Below are 21,213 nucleotides of genomic sequence, written 5' to 3' on the forward strand. Positions count from 1 at the left end.
CTTCCCCGCTCAGCGCATTACTGGGTAACGCAGTGAGGAGCAGTTACAGTCTGTACTCCCGGGCAGCTATAGGCTGCCACAGGATGTGCTTAAGCAAACAAAACTACTTTTCCTCATCCCCATCCCCCAAGCCCCGCCGCAGACCTTCGCGGACCTCGGTGGAGGACTTGGACAACTTTGCCAGGTTGCCCTGCGCTCCCGGTTCACTGTGTGGGCACGTAGAGAACCGAGGAGAAGACCGGGGGGGCAAATTTGCATGTATGCAAATTTTTTAAAAAATCAGACCTCCTAGGTAACTTTTTTTTTTTTTCCCCTCTGAAATGCGGTACGGCTCAAAGCATTGTAATCTCTCCAACGAAGCTTTCTGTGGGAATAGATCGTCGGCAGAGGTAATTATGCACAAAATCCTGCAAACTTTGTGCAGCTTCAGTCCTGTGGCATTCAGAAGCGGGGGTGGTGGGGAATAATTTCACACAGAAGAGTCACCGGATTTGGGGGGTGGGGGGGGCTGTCTGGAGAAAAAGAGGCGGAGATTAATGAGCGTTCTCCCTCCCAGGACTGTGAAACTGGTGGGTCTGAACACAGACGCCATAGAAAAAGTTCTATCACGTTCAGAAACAACAGTGGTTTAGCTGTGACATCTTTTTCTCTTTAGGAGAAAAAAAAAAAAAGGAAAGGGATGTCCCCTAAGGGAAGGGAGATATTCTGGTCCACAAACGCGTGCCCAGAACTGGACACAGGCTATCATTACCGTTCCTGTTCCTGGGACACCTCTGGAAGGGTGCCTTTTAAGAATCCCCTCTTTTTCCCTCCCCCAGGTAATCGTTCTTAAAATGGAAAAGAGCTTCCTGCAATTATTCTAGGTTTGCTAAAGTATTGTTTTGGCAGAAAAGGGGGGTGGTTTTTAGGGTTTGGCAAGTTGCCAATAAGCCTGCTTTTCCAGTTTTTTTAACCTCATATTTTCTCTCCAGGCTTTCCTCCCTCATGGAAAAAAAAAGAAAAAAGAAAAAAAATACCTTCTTCCTCCTGCCCCCCATCCCATCTCTTTCTCCTCCTCTTCCTAACTCTATTTTGCAGCCTGCTGCATTTGCGAATCCTTCTTAAAATTCCAAAAGGAAAGATCAGGTTGAAAGACACTGGCACACAGACAGAGGAATCTGCACCTTGGTAGAGGTTAAATAGCGAGAGAGCCTCGGAAAAGAGGACAGTCCTGTAGGAACCCCCACTCTGCAGGTGGGGATGAAGTGATGTGCTAAGGCCACGCTCATTCAGACTACACCACCCACCTCCACGCCCCCCCCCCTTTTTTTAAAGTTAGGGGCAAGAAACATGCTACTGGAGAAAGCAAAATATAATCCTCTAAAATATTCTGCATCTGTCTAAAATTATTTTATGCTTGTTCTCCGATTACTTTATTGCTAAAATAATTTCTGAATGCTTCAGATCATTTGCACACACCCTGCTCCTAAATATCCTTGAAAATCTGTCAAATTATTTATTAAGGGGTGAGGGAAAATAATGACTTAAATCTTTAATGAGAGAGTCCCATTTTCCCCAATTAAACAACTGCTTTTCCTTGGTTCCTCTTGGATTTCAGGAGAAGAGAAATGTCCTAAAAGCTAAGCCGAGTTACAGAGACAACCTTCCTGGCCACGGAAACCTTTGCTGGGATCTATAACTTCAACTCGCTCCAAGTTTCCTCGATAGAAGTTTCTGGCTGACGGTCCCAACATGTAACTGAGGCACAGTGAGAAGTTATTGTTCCGTGTGTACTCTTGGGAAGCTCTCTTCCAGAGCAGATTAAAATCTTTCTTTTGGTGTATTAAAAGATATACTTCACATCTGCCTCTTTCCAAAACCAGAAAGATTCTTAGTTTTAACTGAATCTCAAGAAAAAGAAAAGGATTTTTTTTAAAAAAAGGACTGGCACATCGCCCTGGTTTTTAAAAATAGGGAAAAGTAATTTAATGCTGATATTTCTAGTTTAAAAACTTCTTTTGTTGCAGCAGTGAATGTGCCCGCGATTTCCAGCTTTCTGCGGTTAGCAATATTATCTTAAGTAACTTTTGGCGCCCTTCGTAAGACTTTTGGATATGGGACGATTGTTTGCGCCCTCTAGGCAAGGGCTGGATCCAAGTTCAGCACCAAAGCCCTTCACATCCGCTCCTGCTTTCTCTCCTATCTCCGCCAGCTCCCGCTCCCTCCCCCGCGGGATGGGGGGGGGGGGGGGAGGCGGGGAAACACTACAAAGCACAGTTCCAACTACAGCCTTTGGAAACAAGACTGAGAAAAATACAGTAGAAGAGTTACAGTTACAGAAAGGCTTCTGGTAACTTTCTCTCCAACAGGCATAAATTTAAACACACACACAAAGAAACAGATGTTCCTCAAAGGGCAGTCTGGGGGTAAAAAACATTTCCAACTCTCTCCCCTCTTCCCAAGTTGCAAAAGTAAATCCTTGTCCAGAGTTCACAAAGATACTAGGACACTTGAGAGAGAGCAGGGATGGAGGGGGGAGAAAAGAAAGAAAGGATAGTAGAGAAAACAGTGTAGGAAACAGGTGAAGTACAAAAACTAGTTTACTGCAATCATATAAATGACCCATTGTTAGGAAGGATAAACCCCTTATTGGAAATAACCGCTCCAATCATTTATTTTGCAAGTGCTAGGAGGCTGCCTTGAAATGGGATTGTCTTTGCGCAAAGGAGGCTCCTGTCATGCTCTCTGCTATCCATATTCTTCCTGGCACAGAGCCCAGCCTTGCATTTACTGTGTTTTATTTGCAGAAATGTTACCTTGCCAGCTTTAGTGAAATCCTCTTAGATATATAAATTACGTCAATAAGGTTTCACTTATATGTACATCTCAAATACCTCTCATTTCGGAGGTTACTTGATAGGAAGATCTTATTAATATGATTTAGATTTTAATGCCCAAAGCAGTGAAGATAAAATTGGGGTACATAAGTGACACTGCCATTAACTCTGTAGTTCTTACCAAGACCAACTTTATCACTAGCATTTTCCAATATTTTTCTCCTCTAGTTTTTCGACCCACTGGTCACTTGCGTGCAGATTTTTCTTAGATGCGTATAATACTAAATTGGATAATGTCAGTGAACTGAGCGTCCAAGTGGATTTTAACGTCAGGTTTCCAAACCAGATTTGATTAGAAGGCCTAAAGCCTTGGGAAATAGCTCGATGGGAATTTAATCCAAAGATGGGAAAGAGCCCATACTATTTTCCATTCATTTCCCAACAGAATTAGGTGTCTACAATGCTCAGTGGGAAGGAAGAGATGGATGTATTTTAGTCAGAGGCTGCCAGTTACTGCCTCCAAGACAAGCTGCAAGTTACTGCAGTTGGTTTCCACTGGATTGGTATCAAAGACTTGTCCAAGAGGCCAGACTCCAACGAAGAGTTAGCAAGTCAGCAATCTTCCACACACACCCTCCACAGGGGTTGTTGTGGTAACAAGAACAAATGTGAACTTGGCTAGTTCTAATAGCCTATTTGCCACTGACCATATATTTAAATAGCAGAATTCAAGAAAAGTAGAGAAAGAAACAGTCCTTCTCCCCCCCCCTTCCTTTCAAATGTATAAAACAGCTGTCAGTCCACCTGTGACACATCCTCTCCCCCCTTAAAACTGTTGTTTCCAGTTCAAGAAGAGAGGCTTGCCTCTTCCTTCAAAGTATTTGAAAAGCCAAAGCTTCTCAGATAACCAGAGGGAGAAGTGTTGTAATGCTGAGTATTCAGTACACTACTTCCCAAAGCTCAATACAGTCCTGTAGTTCAAGTTTCTAAGCTACACATTTTTTAAAAGCTGAACCTCCCCCTTCACAACAGTTAACAACTTCCCTGAATTTAAAAATAATTATTAATGCAAAGTTAGTATTTCTCTGGCAGAATTTTTCTAACTTTTTTCCAAAAGGCAATTAAGAAAGCATTACAATTCATGCAAAAATCCCCCAATCCGTTTTTTTTTTTTTTCCCTTTAAACTCAAAAACTCTTTCCTATTGTGCTTGCTAAATCCGGAAGACCTTGTAGCTTTGACAGCTTGAACCACACCATCCCCTTCAGAGCCGCAGAGAACTTCAGATCTTTTCTGCCCCGCCCCCTCTGGCTACTGAGAACCATTCATTGTACACCCAAGCTTCCTCATGATTGGCTGAAGCTTTTGTCAATCTCCCATGTTGTCCCATTGATTAGAGGATCGAATCGTCAATTATTCGCCGGGTCCAGACATTTCTTTTCGAGTTAGGTTGACTGCTGAGGCCAGACGTCTTTTTACAGAACAGAGCACGTAACAGGATTTTTTTCCCCCTTTCTGGAACCGAGCAAGCGCTAGGAGGAAAAAAAATCTGTCAAGCTCAGCATTTTTTTCAAATCTCGGGAAAAAAAAAAAAAAAAAAAAAAAGAAACCCCAATTTGTGATATACATAGCAAAAAAAAAAAAAAAAAGAAAAAAAAGAAAAAAGCCATCCACAAAGCTACATCTTTAAAACAAAACCATCACAATAGACATTCACCCAGCAGTCACTTAAAAGCATACGCAAGCTAGAGAAATTTTAAAGTCTTAGCCATTAAACAAAATCATTCTACCATTGTTGTTTATAAAACACACATCGTATAAACGCAAAATAGAAAGTTTAAGATGTGCCACGTACCATTGCAATGTAAAAAGAGTACGTGAGAAACTTTAAAATGTTCAGACGAATTGCTTCATTTGTTGTCCCCCTTTTTTTTGCATTAAAAAAAATCTAAATAAACTTGGAACCGTTGAAAACCCGGAAGAGATTTTTTTTAAAGCTGTGGGCCAATTGCAGGCTTCTTGGAGATTTTTTTTTTTTTTTTTTAACTCCAAATCAGAAGGCTTTTGCAATTGCAATGCGCGCTCTCTGCCTCTCTCACTGTCTCTCTCTCCTCTTTTGATAGCGATCCAACCCGGGCTGGCTGGTTCTCAGATTCTCTCTGGTTTTGCCTTGTGTGCTTTGGATTGTACGAGACTTTGCAGAAGTTGCAATCGATTCGCAGTCCCTCTCTCCTCTCCCTACCCCCTTGTTTATTTCCGCAATCGCTGCAATTTGCATAGTAACCACGCACGAGGCGCCGGCAGCCGCCAGCGGAGGGGGCCGGGAGGGGGCAGGGAAAAAGCCTTGCCCCCTTCTCCCCTCCTCCCGTCTCTCTCCCCGCCAGTCTCCTCCTCCCCCACGGTGCGTGGCCAATAGGAGCCCCGGCATTCAGCGCAAGCTCCGGTCGGGACACCGTTCGGAAGAAAAGCTCCTGTGTTACTAGGCCCTGCTCGCAGGATCGTGTTTTTGGCGCTGTGGAAGTTCCCCTGATTGCGGACCTCGCAGCCGGTACTAGGGATCTACGAGGATACAATACATTTGCCTGCGGTTGTGCGGGTTTTGCACGTTTTAATCAAGCCTGCACACCTGCTTTCTCGGTTTCTTTTTCCGTAGCCTCTCGTGAGTTATTAGGCTAGTTCATGATGGTTAGTGAGAGATTTAACCTTTATTTGCACTGGTGTAGACCAAGAGTTAAAGATCCTCTTTGGTGCATTAAATCACGAGAGTGCAAAATGTCACAGAGAACTTGCAGTGAAATAAAGCCTCTACTCTAGGTTCCAAAAGGAAAAGACTGGCTCTGTTCTCTGCAGATGACTGAACATAAAATTGCTAGGGGGGCTCCCTTAAGAATAAATTTGTTCATTTAAAGGAGGAGATGCAGTGAAATTCTAGTTGAATTGCCAAGCATCCACTTCGTCAATATCCTTACAAAACCTGGATTCCACAAAGTTGGACGCCCCCCCTCCGCCTCCTATCGCCCCGAGAGAAGGGCTCTGTTTAGACATTTGAAATGGGGGGAAGGGGAAGGAGACTGTTAAAGTAGTTATGGAACATTCAGTCCTTCATCTCACTGATTCATCTTATTTCATTAACCCAGACTCTTTAAGACTATTTCAATGTCAATCTTTTATGCGTTTGTTTCAAACAACAGACTAGCCACTGGTGCAGTGCTGGTGCCCGGAAGACAACTCTAAAGGAAGGGAGTGTCCCTTTAAATGGAAAGCATCACCACCAGGCTACTGCGTTTGTTTGCTTTGCGTCAGTTAAGTAGCTTTGGACGTTTTGCTGAATAACTGAGTTACAGGAAAATGTGTGCTTAGCTCACTTGATAAAAATGATCCAATGAGAAGTCCAGAGGAATAGGAAGCCACCTGGCAGTTGTCTGATTTTCTTAACTGTCCTTGGTGAAGGTACCTATTAATTAATAACAGGACCTTGCACAGCTAAATTAGAGGTTAGAGAAACCTCCTATTTCGTTTTGAGCCACATGTTTGGCTTCAGGCTTGCACTGTACTACTAGCTAACTGATGCAGCATTACTGAGAGGTATGGTTGTGTGGCCGCTGCTGGTGTGAGACAAGCTTTGCTGTGCTGGCCTGCCCCTTATAGTTTCTGATACTCTCTTGCTCCAGAAAGTCTGTGGCATTTAATCCTGGCCCCTTCTGCTCAGCGTCGTTTTCAACTTGGCATACTACTTTCATTCTAGAAATACATTTGATGGGATGCAGTGGCTTCAAAAAACAATTAACCAAAAACCTTCTAGGCCTAGTACAGCTGGTGCTAGGCTGCGTAACCTTGAGATCGTTATATAACACCTATAAAATAGAACATCAATCTATCGTGAGAATGGGGGATTGTTTTTTCAGGAGCTAAGAGCCTTTCGAATGCACAAGAGGGATCAGTTTGTACTGCATTGCTCTGGAGATGCCATGGTCTGAATAACCTTCAAGGCTAAGCAGCCAGGCCTTGTCAGTAGGTGGTAACTGAGTTTTGTGTGCATGTCTGTAGTTCATTAACTCCGCTTAATGTGGTAGGTTAGTACTGTTTCCAAAGTGACCTTTTATATCTCCATCTAGTCAACAACAACATAGTATAGCTTTAGAGTTGAACTTAGGTATTAATGTGAGTCTTATGTGACTCCAGACAAATTATTTAACTTCTGTAAGCTTTTTATTCCTCATCTGGAAAACAGAAGCTATTCAGATAACATATATAAATTACCTAGTACATCATGTGTGCTGAAAATATTGTATCTATAGCGATACCACTATTACTGTTTAATATGTACCATTTTCTAGGCACATTGAATGTGCTAAGAGCTGGAGATACAGAGAATAAGACATTGTCCCTGCCCTCAAGAAGCTTTCAGTCCAAAGGGAAAGACAAAATAATAAATAATAATATAATGCGGTAAGTGCTGTGTCCAACTTAGATATACATAAAGGGCAATAGAAATACAGATGATAGAATGGTTTTGCTCGGATAAGTAGCTAGGAAGAGTCACAGGAGGATAAAAAAGAGGAAATGATGTTTGTGTTGGGCATTTGTCAAGTAGACAAGGGAGAAGCAGGACATTCTTGTCCAAGAAAGCACAGTGTATACACAGGGCCAGAGAATGAAGATGTATTTAACTGTGGCTTGTTGGTCTAGCTTATATCACAGTAACTAGAGACGAAATTGGAAAATCAGGCTGAGTCAAGATGGTGGAGGACCTTGTAAGCTGTTTAAACTTTCACTTGAAGGACTTGGGAAACATCAAAGGTATTTAACCAAATGATATACAAAGTAAATTTTGCAGATTAGAAAGATCATTCCAGCAATGGAGGCAAAGAGACCAATTAGAAAGAAGTGAGAGAAGGTGAAGTTCTGAACTGTGCACAGCAGGAATGAATGAGCAAGAAAGAGAAAGGGAGGGAAGAGAAGAGAGTGGGAAAGAGGAGAGAAAGCAAGGAAGACCCACAACTCACATTAGTTTTTAGGGACTTTGATCAATAGGGACAACTTGGGAGTGCATTTTTTCCAGGCTCTCCCAAGTCCAAATACCCATAAGATATATAATAAGAGCTATTAGTGAAAGAGGCTCTCCTTACTCCACACGATGCCACTTCTGTATCCTTAAACCTACCAATGTCAAATCATTTTGAAATAATACCAGCAACAGTAACAATCGCTCACATGGATTCAGTGTTTATATTGGCTCTTCTCACCTTGTGAATTTGCATTCCAGTAACATCAGCCCCACCATGCCACTGAAAATCAGCTGCACATTGAATAGTGTGACTTTGGATTGCCAACCCTATTGAGAGCCTCATGCTTCCATGTAGACTGGCTTTATGCCTTGAAAATAGTAGGCTCTTCCAGGAATTCTGCTTTTTTGACCCAAATAAAAACTTAATCCTCTTTCAGTGCATTGATAGGAAGACTACAACATCAGAGTCTTACAGATTTAGCAACATGATTCAAAATTGCAGTTTTTTTCTAATAATGTATTTTTTAACAGGTGAACTAAGTTGAATGTTGGACTGTACGGATATATTTCACATTTTCTTTTTTTTTTAATTTTTTTAATGTTTATTTCTTTTGAGAGAGAGAGAGAGAGCGAGAGTGGGGTGGGGGGGGGGTGGGTGGCAGAGAGAGAGGGAGACCCAGAATCCGAAGCAGGTTCCAGGCTCCGAGCTGTCAGCACAGAGCCTGACTCTGGTCTCAAACCCACGAACCATGAGATGGTGACCTGAGCCAAAATAGGACGCTTATCTGACGGAGCCACCCAGGCACCCTATTTCACATTTTCTTGATTGGGTAAATCTTAGATCATCCAAAGCACTTTTTAGGCTAGGTAATCAACATGGGCATTTAGAGGACCAACATGGCAATATAAATGATAGATACTAGAAGAAAATACAAATCTAGGAATTGATGAGACTCCCTAATAAGCAGATTTTTGGCAGACTGTTTCCCCCCACATCTGTCCCTCTCTATTTTTGGATACATAAATGAGCAGTTTGGAGCCTATATTTCCTAGCCTTCCTTGCAGATAGGCATGATACATGATTAAGATCTGAATAGAATGGAGAAGAATTATTGAGTCAACCTTTCATGTCACTTGCTTAAAAGAAATTTATCCTAAACTTGTGGCCTTTCCAAAGGCTGAAATGAGGTCATGTTAGGGACTCAGCTTCAATTAAAAAGACCAGGGACAACACCTTGGGAGACAAGAAAGCAGCAAGATGGAGGGAACATGGGTCCCTAAGTGACCTTATGGAGCAGAACTTCTTCTCTAGTCTAGATCATATTTAAGCCACTGTGTTTTGAGATCCCTGATTTGGCAGCCCAGCCTCTACTATCATCATCATCATCATCATCATCATCAAGGTTGTAAATCAGTTACATGGTACCTTTGGATTGTTTTCTGTATAAAAGCATATGGCTTTCCCCAGCTTAATACAAAATACATTTGTTTTTTTGTTTTGTTTTTTTTAATTTTTAAAACATCAATTCATTTAAACTAAAAAAAAAAAAAAGTTCATCCATTTTTCCTATTGATTTTATTATCAGCCCCCAATTCCAGACTTTCCCCCTGCCTAGTCTCCCTCTACTACCCTTTCATCCGGACTAAATGAGTCACTTTTCTATTTTCACCACTTTCTGAATACACCATGCATGTTCATCTCTCTCTTCCCTTGTTTGTGTGATATTTTCTGCCCAGAAGTCCCTAATGGCTTCTCCCTGTTCCGTTATTTTTTTTCAATAACCAGTTTAATGCTACTTCCCAACCGCCGCCCCCCAGCAGAATTGGCCACTCCCTCCTGTGTTCTCTAGCATCTTATGCTCATCTCTAGAACAGTTATATTCACAGTGTACATCAGGTATTTATTTGTGTGTTTGTCTGCTAGACTATGAGCTCCTTGAAGGGGCACTACCTTTATTCATCTTTGTGTCCCTACAAGCCAAGTGCCATAATCCTCAGTGGATGTGTGGTAAATTAATGTGTGAATGAAAAGATGAACAAATGGTCACCCTTTCCAGTCTTGCACTCTGATATAATACAGGCTCAGGAGTGTGACTGATGCAAGGCAGGGCGTTATCACTAGGGGGAAATTTTAAGTATAAATAGCAGGACACCGAGTTTGCTTTTTATAGACCTTCCACACATGTTACCACTGTTAACCTTCCTTCTGGATAGGTAGGTTGGGCAGTGTCTTTCTCACCACACAAATGAGGAAACTAAGGCACAGGAAACTGTAGGGAGCCACTCAACATCATTCACTTAGGTTGAATAGAATTCAACTCATTTAGCATTCTTCCCCAGAGGTCTAGCTATGATGTTTGGCTTAGGAAAGATTTCAGGCTTCAATTTTTTGGGGGGGGAGTAACATTTTAATGTTTAGCTGGCTGTAATCATAATTAAAGGTAAACAAATGAACCCATCCTTTGTTTTTTAAATGGCTTTATTGAGGTACAATTGATATACAAAGAACCACACATATTTAATATATACAATTTGATGAACTTGGACAGAGACAAACACCCATGGTATCATATGCACAATCAAGATAATAGACATATCCAACACCTCCAAGAGATTCCTTGTGTCCCCCCAACCCCAGACCATTTTGGGGGGTAAGAACACTTAACATAAAGTATACCTTCTCAACACTGCATTGTTAACTACAGGCACTATGCTTTCACAGCAGATCTCTAGAACTTACTCATTTGGCACAGCCGAAACTTTATACCCATTGAATAATAGCTCCCTGTTTCCCCTACCCCACAGATCTGTCCTATCTTGGACACACAACACAGTATGCTGCAGAGGTTCTTGAAGACCACAGGTGATGTCACGCAAGTGAGCTGGTAGGATAGAGAGAGGATGCCTGTATCTCGACCAAAGCCAAGGCTGCAAAGTATGAGTTTACAATTCACAGAAGGAGAGCCGAAAGGGAGCTCAGAAGGCTCCAACCACCACATTTTACAGCTGATAAAACCGAAACTAGCAGAGTGAAGTAGCTAGCTCATGGCCACACAGCTGGTAAAGAATTAATCCCCGGTCCAGGGCCAGTGTCATTACATCATGCACAGGATATTTTGCAGGAATGGAAAAGGAGCGAACAACTATCTGTGGTATCAGAGTGGAAAAGAGGCCTGGGCAAGTGAAGAAACAGTGAATCTGATAGGAGACTGAAAATGGTTAATCATCTAAACCAAAGGGATGGCTATAAAATCGAGGCTGGTACCTGAAAGATTTACCCAAACATGTTCAGACAATTCAAGGATAATTTTCAGGAAAAATAAGGGAGGGTGGAGATGAGAGCAACAATCTAGAACTGTAACTTGGTGTTAAAAGTTGTGAGCTGAATTGGTTCACTATTCTGTGCTGTTTGTGACCTTGGGCAGTTCAATCTCTCCCTCTGGCTTCTTTCTCAGTAAAATGTAAATATCAGCAGCCTCACTTCTTGGGGTTTTGATAGGATTCAATGAAATCATGAGTGTGAAACTGTTATAAATTTAGGTTTCTATTCCATGAAGGCCTACACCACCAACAATTGTTTATAATACAGCACAGAATACAGAATATAGATAGTCGTATTTATCCAAAAGGTTTTGGAATAGAGATTGTGTGTGTGTGTGTGTGTGTGTGTGTTTATCTATATCTATCTGTATCTATGCACACATACATATATAAACATGCACGCAAAGTCTCCTATCCAAACCTTTGAATAGAGGTAGGATAAATCTGATTACCTACCTACCTATATATATGAGAGAGATAGAGACACCATTAAAATGGAAATAAGGTGACATCAAGGCCAAGATTAGCAATCAAAATACATTCAATGAGATTCTATGTACTTTTTTAGGGTTGACTTGCAATTTTCCTTTGAGTTTCTTAGTAATCAACTTAAAAAAGAAAAGGTAAAAACTTATGAAATATATGATATTCATAGGATAATAAAATTCAAATCCAAGAAGGGTTGTTCAAAAGCAACACAGACATTCTGAGGTCTGAGAAAATGGGCCCCGTGACCTCCTGCCACCCGCATCACCATCACTGCATACATACAGACAGACCAGGGTCGTCCTGAAGAGGACAGTCTTCACTATGACGCATTGAACCAGGTACTCAATCCCTGGATGAAATTCCAGCCAGCCTAAGGACAGAGGGAGTAGGAGGATGCCGGCTTCTAAAATTACAATTTTAGGAACTCCTTGGCTATAGCTTAGTGCCCTGGGCTAGTGGTGCTAGTGCTCAGTATCTGGTAAATTAGAATGTGCCGTCAGTGTCTATAGTCCCAGAAAATCAGCAATAAAGAAAGGAAAGAGCCAGTTGAGGTCGACTCCTCTGACCCTGGGGTTTTTCACACTCACTCTAATATTCCTAAGATTACATCCCACCCCCCACCCACCCCCCGAAAATAGTATGGAAAGGAATAGCATGGGAACTGGCAAACCCAGCTGGCGTGGACACTGAGTCCAGACTCTCTTTTCCAGCCCATGTCTTTAGCTCTTCAGCCTCTCTTGACCTCTCTCTTTCATAAGGTGACTCAAAATGGGATCAGGAAAGGGAACTCCAGCAAAGGAAGTTATAGAATTGGGGTTATTGTTGTATCAGACACACAAGCAAAAACAAGTAGGTAGCTTGTCTCAAAGCCCAATCAGTAGGCTAAGAATTAGGCTTACACGTCGGCCAACAACATTACAAAAGAAAAAATAATGTCAAAAGCCTTTGTGGGTCAGGATAGGGAGACAAGTTACTATACTGGTAGATCCCTTTTGGGAAATGACAATCTTTTTTTTTTTTTTAAGCTTTTTTCCCCCATTTTTTAAAGTTTATTTTTGAGACATACAGAGAGAGAGAGAGAGAGAGAGAGAGAGAGAGAATCCGAAGCAGGCTCCAGGCTGTGAGCTGTCAGCACAGAACCTAATGCAGGGCTTAAACTCACCAACCCTGAGATCATGACCTGAACTGAAGTCAGAGGCTTAACCGATTGACTCACCCAGGAGGCCCCCCCCTCTTTAATTGTGATTAAAAAGCACATAACATTTACATTATAAGCATTTTTAAATGTACAGTTCAGTGCCTTTAAGCATATTCATATTGTTGTGCAGCCGTCATCACTATCCATCTCTAGAACATTTTCATCATCCCAAACTGAAACTCTGCATCTATTAAACAGTAACTTCCCATTCCTTTCTCTCCCCAGGCCCCTAGAAACCATCATTTTACTTTCTGTCTCTATGAATTTGACTACTCTAGGTACTTTATACAAGTGAAATCATTCAGTGTTTGTCCTTTTGTAAGTAGCTTATTTCATTTAGTATAATGTCTCTAAGGTTCATGCCTGTTGTAGCATGTGCCAGAATTTGCTTCTATTTTAGGTTGAGAAGCATTCCCTGGTATGTAGATACCACATTTTGTTTATCCATTCATCCACTGATGGACACTTAGGCTGCTTCCACCTTTTGGCTATTGTGAATAATGCTTCTATGAACATGGTATATAAATATCTATTTGGATCCCTGCTTTCAATGTTTTTGGGCACATCCATCAGAAGTGGAATTGCTTAATCATAGAGTAACTCTATTTTTAACTTTGGTGGTGGTGGGGGGAAACAGCAACCTTAGTTTATCTTTGGGAAAAAAAATAAACAAATTCTTTAATGACTTGTTTCATTTATGGAGTTGATTTCATGAGCATCAGGAATCTTGGATTCTTATTAACTGTGTGCTCTTTGAAAGTCACTTGAGTTATCAGAAACACTCTCAATTTCCTTGTCTGAAAAAATGATATCTTTGAAATAGTTGATATCCAAGGTCTTTGAAATTCTAAAGATCTATAATTCTGCATATTTCCTTGGTGTATGTATGGGTTCATCCATTTATGTCTTCATTCATTCACTTTGGAAATGCTGTTTGAATGCCAGAGCAGGTCCTTCCCCCCTCAAAGATAAACATGGGTGATGGGGAGAGGAGTAGGAATGGGAGGAAGAAGGCTGGCGTGATGGTTGAAAGAAGAAATAGAATGTACTGCAAGCCAGTAGGAGAACAGTACTAAGATGAAGGGATAAACATGGGTTGGGGACATTCTGGGCTAGTGACCAACTTTCAGATTTTACACTTTATCCTAACATTCATGGGGAGCCATTGTAGGGCTTAAAGAAGGTGGTAACAAGGTCAGTTTTGTTTTAAAAAATTACTCTGACAACAGTGTGGAGAATGGACTGTATAGGTTCAAAACAAGTTATCTATCTTTACTCCATTATCTCATCTTTTCCCTTTTATTTTGAAAGCGGGGAAATTAGTCAAGGTGTCCCAGGACCCATTGTTTCATCTTGGAGAATAATACTGTATTATCCTTCTCTCTACAATAAAAAAATATTTGGTCGCCATTTTCCCTGAACTGTGAAAACTACTCGCCATGGTTGTAATATATTAATATCTCCAGGTCATTAGTTTGCCAATTAATATTTTAGGACCATGACATTACAGCGATTTTAAAAAGTTTTGATCAGAGATTATTATCCCTTTATGTAAACATTAGAAGACTCAATATCACATATTAATATATTTTATGAAAAAACTTAAAATTCGTATTTGATTAAGTAAATTTTTCCTTAATTGGGATGCCAATATAAAGGAAATGCTTTATATAGAATTCTTTATGTAAGTAATGTAGTATTATAAAATCTTAAAAGTCCTCAGTGATACTGTTTTCCTTTTGTATATACCTCTTATTTTCTGTGCTATGAAAGTTATGAGGTATACTACACCAGCAGATTGTATACCTATGACAACAATGTATGATCCCTGAAGGACATTATTTTTAATGGGTGAAGAAAATAATTTGGTTTCTATCTTAGATCACATGAGTGCAGAAATGAGTTGTTTGGGAAAATACTCCAAGTTTTAATATGCAAGGGTAATTAATGCCTTGATTTACTGCAGGTATTAAGATTGATTCAACTACTAATGCCCTCTTCAGTAAAATAATGTTAGAAAGACTGGCATTTATCTTAAATAATTTTTGGCAGCTTGGCATAGTTTTTACTTTGTGTTTACCAAAGAAAGAAAACCAAAATGAGAGCGAGGAGAACCAATGATAAAGAGTGGTTTAGTTTGTCGAGGATGCTTGAAACAGCCAGTTTGTTACAAGCAGGGCCAGGCTGAGAACTGCAAGATTAAAGTTTGAAAGGTACCTGGTATATTTTTGGTATATTAAAAAAAATAAGTGCTTTTTCAAGAAAGAAGCCAAAGAATGGTACGTGTTTCTGGTTTTAACATTATTCCTATGAGTTTGCTAGTCCTCCCAAGAGCTATAAAGTTGACAATAAATCAAACTTATTTTAATTTGTCATGAGATAGCAGAGAGAAACAAAATTTTTCCAACTGGTCCTCTGCCAAAGTGTTTCTACCAGTCCAATTCACTTCCGAAATTTACACTTACTATTTAAAATTAAGAAAAAATTGAACTACCAAATAAATTCAAGTCTGGAAAACATTTACCTCGTGCCACTGTAGCCAGGCACTATATCAGGTTCTGGAGGTGCAGGAAAAGTAAGTGGTGATCTGGTCTTCAAAGAGGCAAGTGGCTCTTTAGGCAAGGCTGGGTGACCTTATATGCCAGAGGTCAGAGCAGAATAGACTTCCCCAGGTGAGTAAACACGTATGACATGTTATACCAAATATCGAGGCACATCCTACCTCGCTGCTCACCTTCCAGTACCTTATAATTACTAGGACTATCTTTTGAAGAGTATTTGAACATCAGATTGCAATAAATCCTATATCCTTATGTGACAATATAATATTTGAGTAAATTCTGAAAATATAAAATGCATGATACTTGCTTCAAAGTGTGTTTAAAAAACACAGCCATTAGTGTTTGATTTAGTTTCTCGAAGTCAAAATTTGAAAAGACAATTGAATTTTATGTGACAGAAAATTGAAAGAAAGACTCATTGCAACATCACCATCAGGTGCTGTTTAAAATGCTTTACATTTTTTTTTTTTAATAAAAAAAAATTGACAAGGCAAGAGTTTTTCTCAGTAGATAGCAATGATACAGACATCCCTATTTCCCAGCTAAATGTTCCTAATTGGAAAGGCATGAAGAGCTTATAAAACTTGTCCTTTTTCTTTTTCTTTTGTAAACTGTGAATGTAACTAATGCCTCAAATCCACAGTTTTACAAGTGTCTATATTGTTTTGACATTGTTACTTGATCACTCCAGTTGTTTCAGTCAGCTCAAGTCTTGTGCTTTAATTTTTTTTTTAATGTATAATGTTACTATTTGTCTTAAAGAGTATGCTAGGTGCAGTAATGATAGACTTCTATGGACTATAGATAAAATAATTGGATTAACTTTGTAGTACCCTCCCCCCCAAAAACCCTCTCCATTTTTCACAGGTTATGGTATGAAAGTTTAACGTAATAATCCTCAATTGAAATTAAAAAAAAAAAAAAAACACTTCACTGATAGAGCAATTCCAATATGAGGAAATCTGAAGTTTTTTACTACCATATTTTATGTTACTTTAAAAATAAAAGCACGATCCATTAAGAAATCACCATAATTAATGTTTATAATATTCAGATATGTATGAGAATCATCAAGTGAAATGCCTGCTCACTTTAGTTCTGAAGCACCAGCACAGAAACAATTTTTACTAAAATTTCCTATAATAAGAAAGCTTAGTTTGCAATTTTTCCCCTCTGGGGGGGGGGGGGAGGAGAACTTTGATACCACAAAAGTTTTAAAAGCAGACTCTCTTGCCTGAATAGGGTCTCTCTAAGGGACAAACCATAGTTATGTAGAAAATACTACAAAAAATATTCATTCAGATAAAGATTGGGGGAGAGCATTTCCAAGTTTAGAGCCCTGCCTAATAGCCAACAGAGTCTTTTTTGTTAGTTTTACTATGTTCACATGGGAATTCATACATTTTGGTGTATCACTTTTATAGTTATAAATCAGATTTATGCCCAACTGCGAGGCCCTGGAATCTGGGTCTTTAAGAAAAACAGACAGTGGAGGTGTTGCTGCCATCGAAAGTGTGGCTTTCCTCCGAGTTGGTAGGCCGCTGCTCTGTGGGGCTTAGACATTAACATGCTTTCGTTTGTCTAATGACTGAATTAAACTACTCGTCTATCTCCAAGTCATTATAATGTGGAAATTGTGCACTGTGTACACATCGTGGGCTGTGAAACACCAGCCCAAACACACGACCAAGTTGGTGTGTTTTAAATGTCGGAGCACATGGGGTGGTTGGTTTTGAATTCATTTGCGCCTCATTTTTACTACTTGAGACACGCTCATTAAAAAGCTGTGCTTCAACTATGTTATATGTTCACATTTAACTGAGCTGGATTTTTCACGGCCCTGCTGCATCTGGCTTTTTAATTTGCCTTGAACAGGAGTATTCCCTCGTATCATAGACAATCCAGGCAGCCTTTACCAGGTAAAGTCAAGTCATTGGCTTGGCCTCTCCTTTCTCAATCTCTCCAAGGAAAATGGGCCTCTTTTCCAGCACACCCCTGGTACCCCCAGGTTGGGATTGCAGACAGAGATAGGAATTGCAGAACCCCCACCTGGAGGGCTGAATCACCCTCACTTTCTGCAGGGGCAAGCTACTCATTTGCAATCCTCTCTGCACTTAAACCCCTTAAAGTTACAAACAAACTTTGGGAAAGTTACATCACCATAAACAAAGACACAGTTCCTTAAATTATTATTATGCAACACTGTGTCATTACTCACGCATCGACATTGCAATTATCTTCCCACTTTGGCAAATATCACTACAGCGTTGTAGGCTGCTTCAGAAGTAAAAATCTAGGCTAAATATCTCAGTGCCACCTTTACACACGGAAAAGGTTTCCCACCCTCTCGAAAAACACTCAGGTTTTATCCTGCAAACAAAGTGAGGCGCCAAAGCTGTCTCCTAAGTCTTCGGAATCCCCTATTTTAAATGCAAATTATCAGTCTGGTCTGACCCACAAGCCCGGCGATAGAGAACTATACAAAAATGAATTCGTGGAAGTGAAGTTCTGGATGTGCTTTTGTAAAACTCGCAGGCATCAATACACATCTGGTAATCAATTTGTTAATTACTGTATCCCTCAAAACAAACAAACAAACAAACAAACAAAAAAACCAACAAGTTGTCTGCGATCGCTGGGTTGTGTCTCCCTCAGGTGATCTACAGATCTGGTAAGGAGACTGTCCCCACTGCCAACCCGCGCTGCTGTTCAACCGCTGCATCGCTTGGTGTTTAAACAGAAGACAAATCAAACATATTCTGGACACATTTTTATTAACAACTTGAATCCAGATAAAAAGGATCAGGTTGTAAAAAGGAAAAAAAAAATTGGTAACTAGTTGTCCAAGAAAAAAGCGAGACTGAGGACAAATGACCCGCACAAGAGCCTAGGACCATTTTTTTCCCTTGCTGTCGCAGAGCTGACAGGAGGCGGATGGGGTTGAGGAAGGGAGGGGGGAGGAACAGAGCGGGGAAAAAGAGGATTTAAAGCATCATCTCCCAATCTGCAAAGGTCTGGTCTCCCCAGTGCTCAGGAAGCGGTGGTAGCCATTTTCATTTTCTTTCTTTCTTTTTTTTTAAGAGCGTAAAAGGAAAATAAAACAGAAAAGGTATATATCCCCCTTCCTGCACCAACAGCTCGGCTCCTCCCTCCAGAGAAAAAAGTATTTAAAAAAATCTCAGGTACAAAACCCAATCCACAGGCATCCAGTGAGGCTTCTGCAGTCAACTCGATTCGATTTGGCGAGTTGCACTGAAGGAGACGTGATCTTGAAAAATCAATCCGTGCTCGCGCCCCCGCGCCGCCGCCGCAGCCGCCGCAGTGGCCACAAAATTAGCGGCTCCGAGGACATTTTTGCCGCAGTGCACGTCCGCCGTAACCATCGAGCGCTCGGGTGAATAATGGAAGTACAGTGTGGAGACAATCAAGTTGATTTATCACGCAAAATAATTCACTGCTCCAGTCCAGCTCGTGGTCTGTCACTTTAAATCACAAACGCGCGGATACACAGATCCGTAGGCCCCACACATGCATGGCACACGTGTGTGTGCGCGCGTGTGTGTGTGCGCGCGCGCAGAGCCGAGGGGAAGGATTCCGGGCTGCTTCGAGCGAGCTTACGCGGGGAGGGAAAGAGCAAAAGGGCCTGTCACCCCGACCCCCTACCCCCACCTTTTGCAGCGTGGACAAGTGGCTTGTAATGCAGCTTGGAGCAAAATAAAGTCTGAACAAAACTAGACTGTGAGACTAGCACGTCCCAGAGTGAAAGTGAGTGACGTTAACGCAGACTCTGTAAAGACTCGGATCACTTGCAGGCAAAACTAAAAACTAAAATCCTCTTTTTTTTTTTTTTAATATATAAAAGAAAGCAAAGAAAATCATTAACTAGGTTCAGATCTAAAATACTGCTTTTAAAATGCACGCACATGTCGAAGACTCAGCGACTGTAATTTCTTGGGTAAACATCTGGTGAAGACATTCCAGGAACACATCTGAAAGGAAGAAAGGCGTAAGACAGCCCCTTCTTTATATATCTCGGGTCAAAAAAGGGTTGTTAAAACTTTTTTTCTTTTTTAGAGTGTGCTCTCGATCTAAATACCTTTATGAGCTCTAAGGGTCAGTTTGGTTTGGGAGAATGGGACCGAGCTGGGAGTGACGAGTCCTGGGTTCCAAGACACAATGGTGTGTGATGTTCGGGCAGGTCTCTTTTCCTATGGCCCCATTTTTTGCCCCCTTTTCTTGCTGATAAAATCTCAGGCGGTAAATGATATGTTTTCTGTGTGTGTGTGTGTGTGTGTGTGTGTGTGTGTGTGTGTGTGTGTTTCACAGACACTCCATGATTCTATCTAGGATGCAATGATGATGGGGTGGAAGAGGTTTTGATGTAGAGACAAAAAGAGGTCACATTCTTCAGGTGGCATCTGTGGACACTGGAGGTAATGAAAGTGATGAGTCCAGTTTGCCTGAGTCTTTAACAATAAAGATTGTGTCTATATTAAGAGCTACTATTGTCCCAGCTCTGAAGTATATATAGCATATAATGAGTGCTCTTTGAGAATGACAATGTAATCTTGTAATTATATTGGGGAGGGAGGGTCAGCCAAAAGGATTTTGAGACTGGAACAGTATTCAATATTCTTGTTTATTTGTAGCCTGTATATGAAATGCATTAAATCCCTTGGGTAATTCAGAGAATATTAACTTTTTAGTGGGTAAGAGTTCTTCTGTGCCAGATCGGCTGTCTAGATTGACCGGATTAATAGGATTAATTACTCCCTATCTACTTTTTCAGAAAACAGCTCCAAGCAGGGTCACAGGCAGGGGTCACTGTTTGACACCCCCCTCCCCCTTATCTCTGAGGTGAGCGGTCAAGAGTGTGAGTGCTAGAGCCATACCACTAGCTAGTTTTGACATGCACTAGCTGAGTAATCATAGACAAATTATTTGCTTTAGTTGTGCCTCAGTTTCCCACATTTATATAAGGGGGATTATAATGGCAACTAATTCATAGGGCTGTTGTCAGGATTAAATGAGTTATCATATTAAAGTGCTTGGAACAGAGCATGGCACATGTAACAAACAGCTCAATAAATGTTACAGGTTATTTTTCCTCCAATGTAAACACAAGGAAAGCAAGGTCAGATATAATAGAGGAATCTTTGAGCTGCTCCTGGATTTCAACTAAGGCCTCTAAGCACTTTATTTTATCTGGCTTTTATGTCAGCTTAAAGCAAGGAGCTCAGCAGTCTTTATTATTATTAAGAATGGGCCAGAACATTCCCTACTAAAACTCCATTCCCATGCATACAGTAGTTATGAAATTGAAGAATTCTGCACTTGACCAGCTCAATGTAAATATGTAATATTGGCTCTATATGTTGAGTGTGTACTTATTGATGTGTGTTTTGACTATCCAGGTGGGAAGAAGCCAAGTTTTTTTTTTTTTTTTTTTTCTTTTCCTTCCCCCTTTGGAGAGAAGTTTCCAAGGCATCAGTTCCTGACTGTTTCTGTTGTGGTATTCTTTGGTACACAACTTGTTACCTTAGGCCTAGCCGCTGTCATTGAATTATGAAGTCAAAACAACCCCAAATCTCTGGCGTGCTCCCTTTGTATCATTATTAGTTTAAAGGGGAAAAGCGGCATCCTGAATTTCTCTCCTCTCTTAATGACTCCCAGAGTCCAGACTTGAACAAGGCTTTAGGAAGGGTCACAGGCAAGGAATGCTTAAGGGAGCAATTCCACTAGTGTTTGCAATTTGGGATTGGAGGCAAGCTGCAGTTAAGCTTTATAGAGGAAGTGGAGATTAGGTGTTTTTCCAGAACAA

At 40.8% G+C, this 21,213-nt stretch overlaps 1 protein-coding gene across 1 annotated transcript in view; it reads right to left on the reverse strand.

Annotated features, from left to right (window-relative positions):
• Positions 1 to 5,049, reverse strand: part of NFIA (nuclear factor I A) — a 373,386-nt gene extending 368,337 nt beyond the window's left edge. Inside the window, exon 1 of the mRNA XM_049618567.1 lies at positions 4,671 to 5,049. Within this exon, the coding sequence (XP_049474524.1) occupies positions 4,671 to 4,673 (3 nt within the window). The 5' untranslated portion in view covers positions 4,674 to 5,049. The remainder of the gene's footprint in view (positions 1 to 4,670) is intronic.
• Between the last annotated feature and the right edge of the window lie 16,164 nt (positions 5,050 to 21,213).

This window comes from Panthera uncia (assembly GCF_023721935.1).
Source record: "Panthera uncia isolate 11264 chromosome C1 unlocalized genomic scaffold, Puncia_PCG_1.0 HiC_scaffold_4, whole genome shotgun sequence".
Lineage (NCBI taxonomy): Eukaryota > Metazoa > Chordata > Mammalia > Carnivora > Felidae > Panthera > Panthera uncia.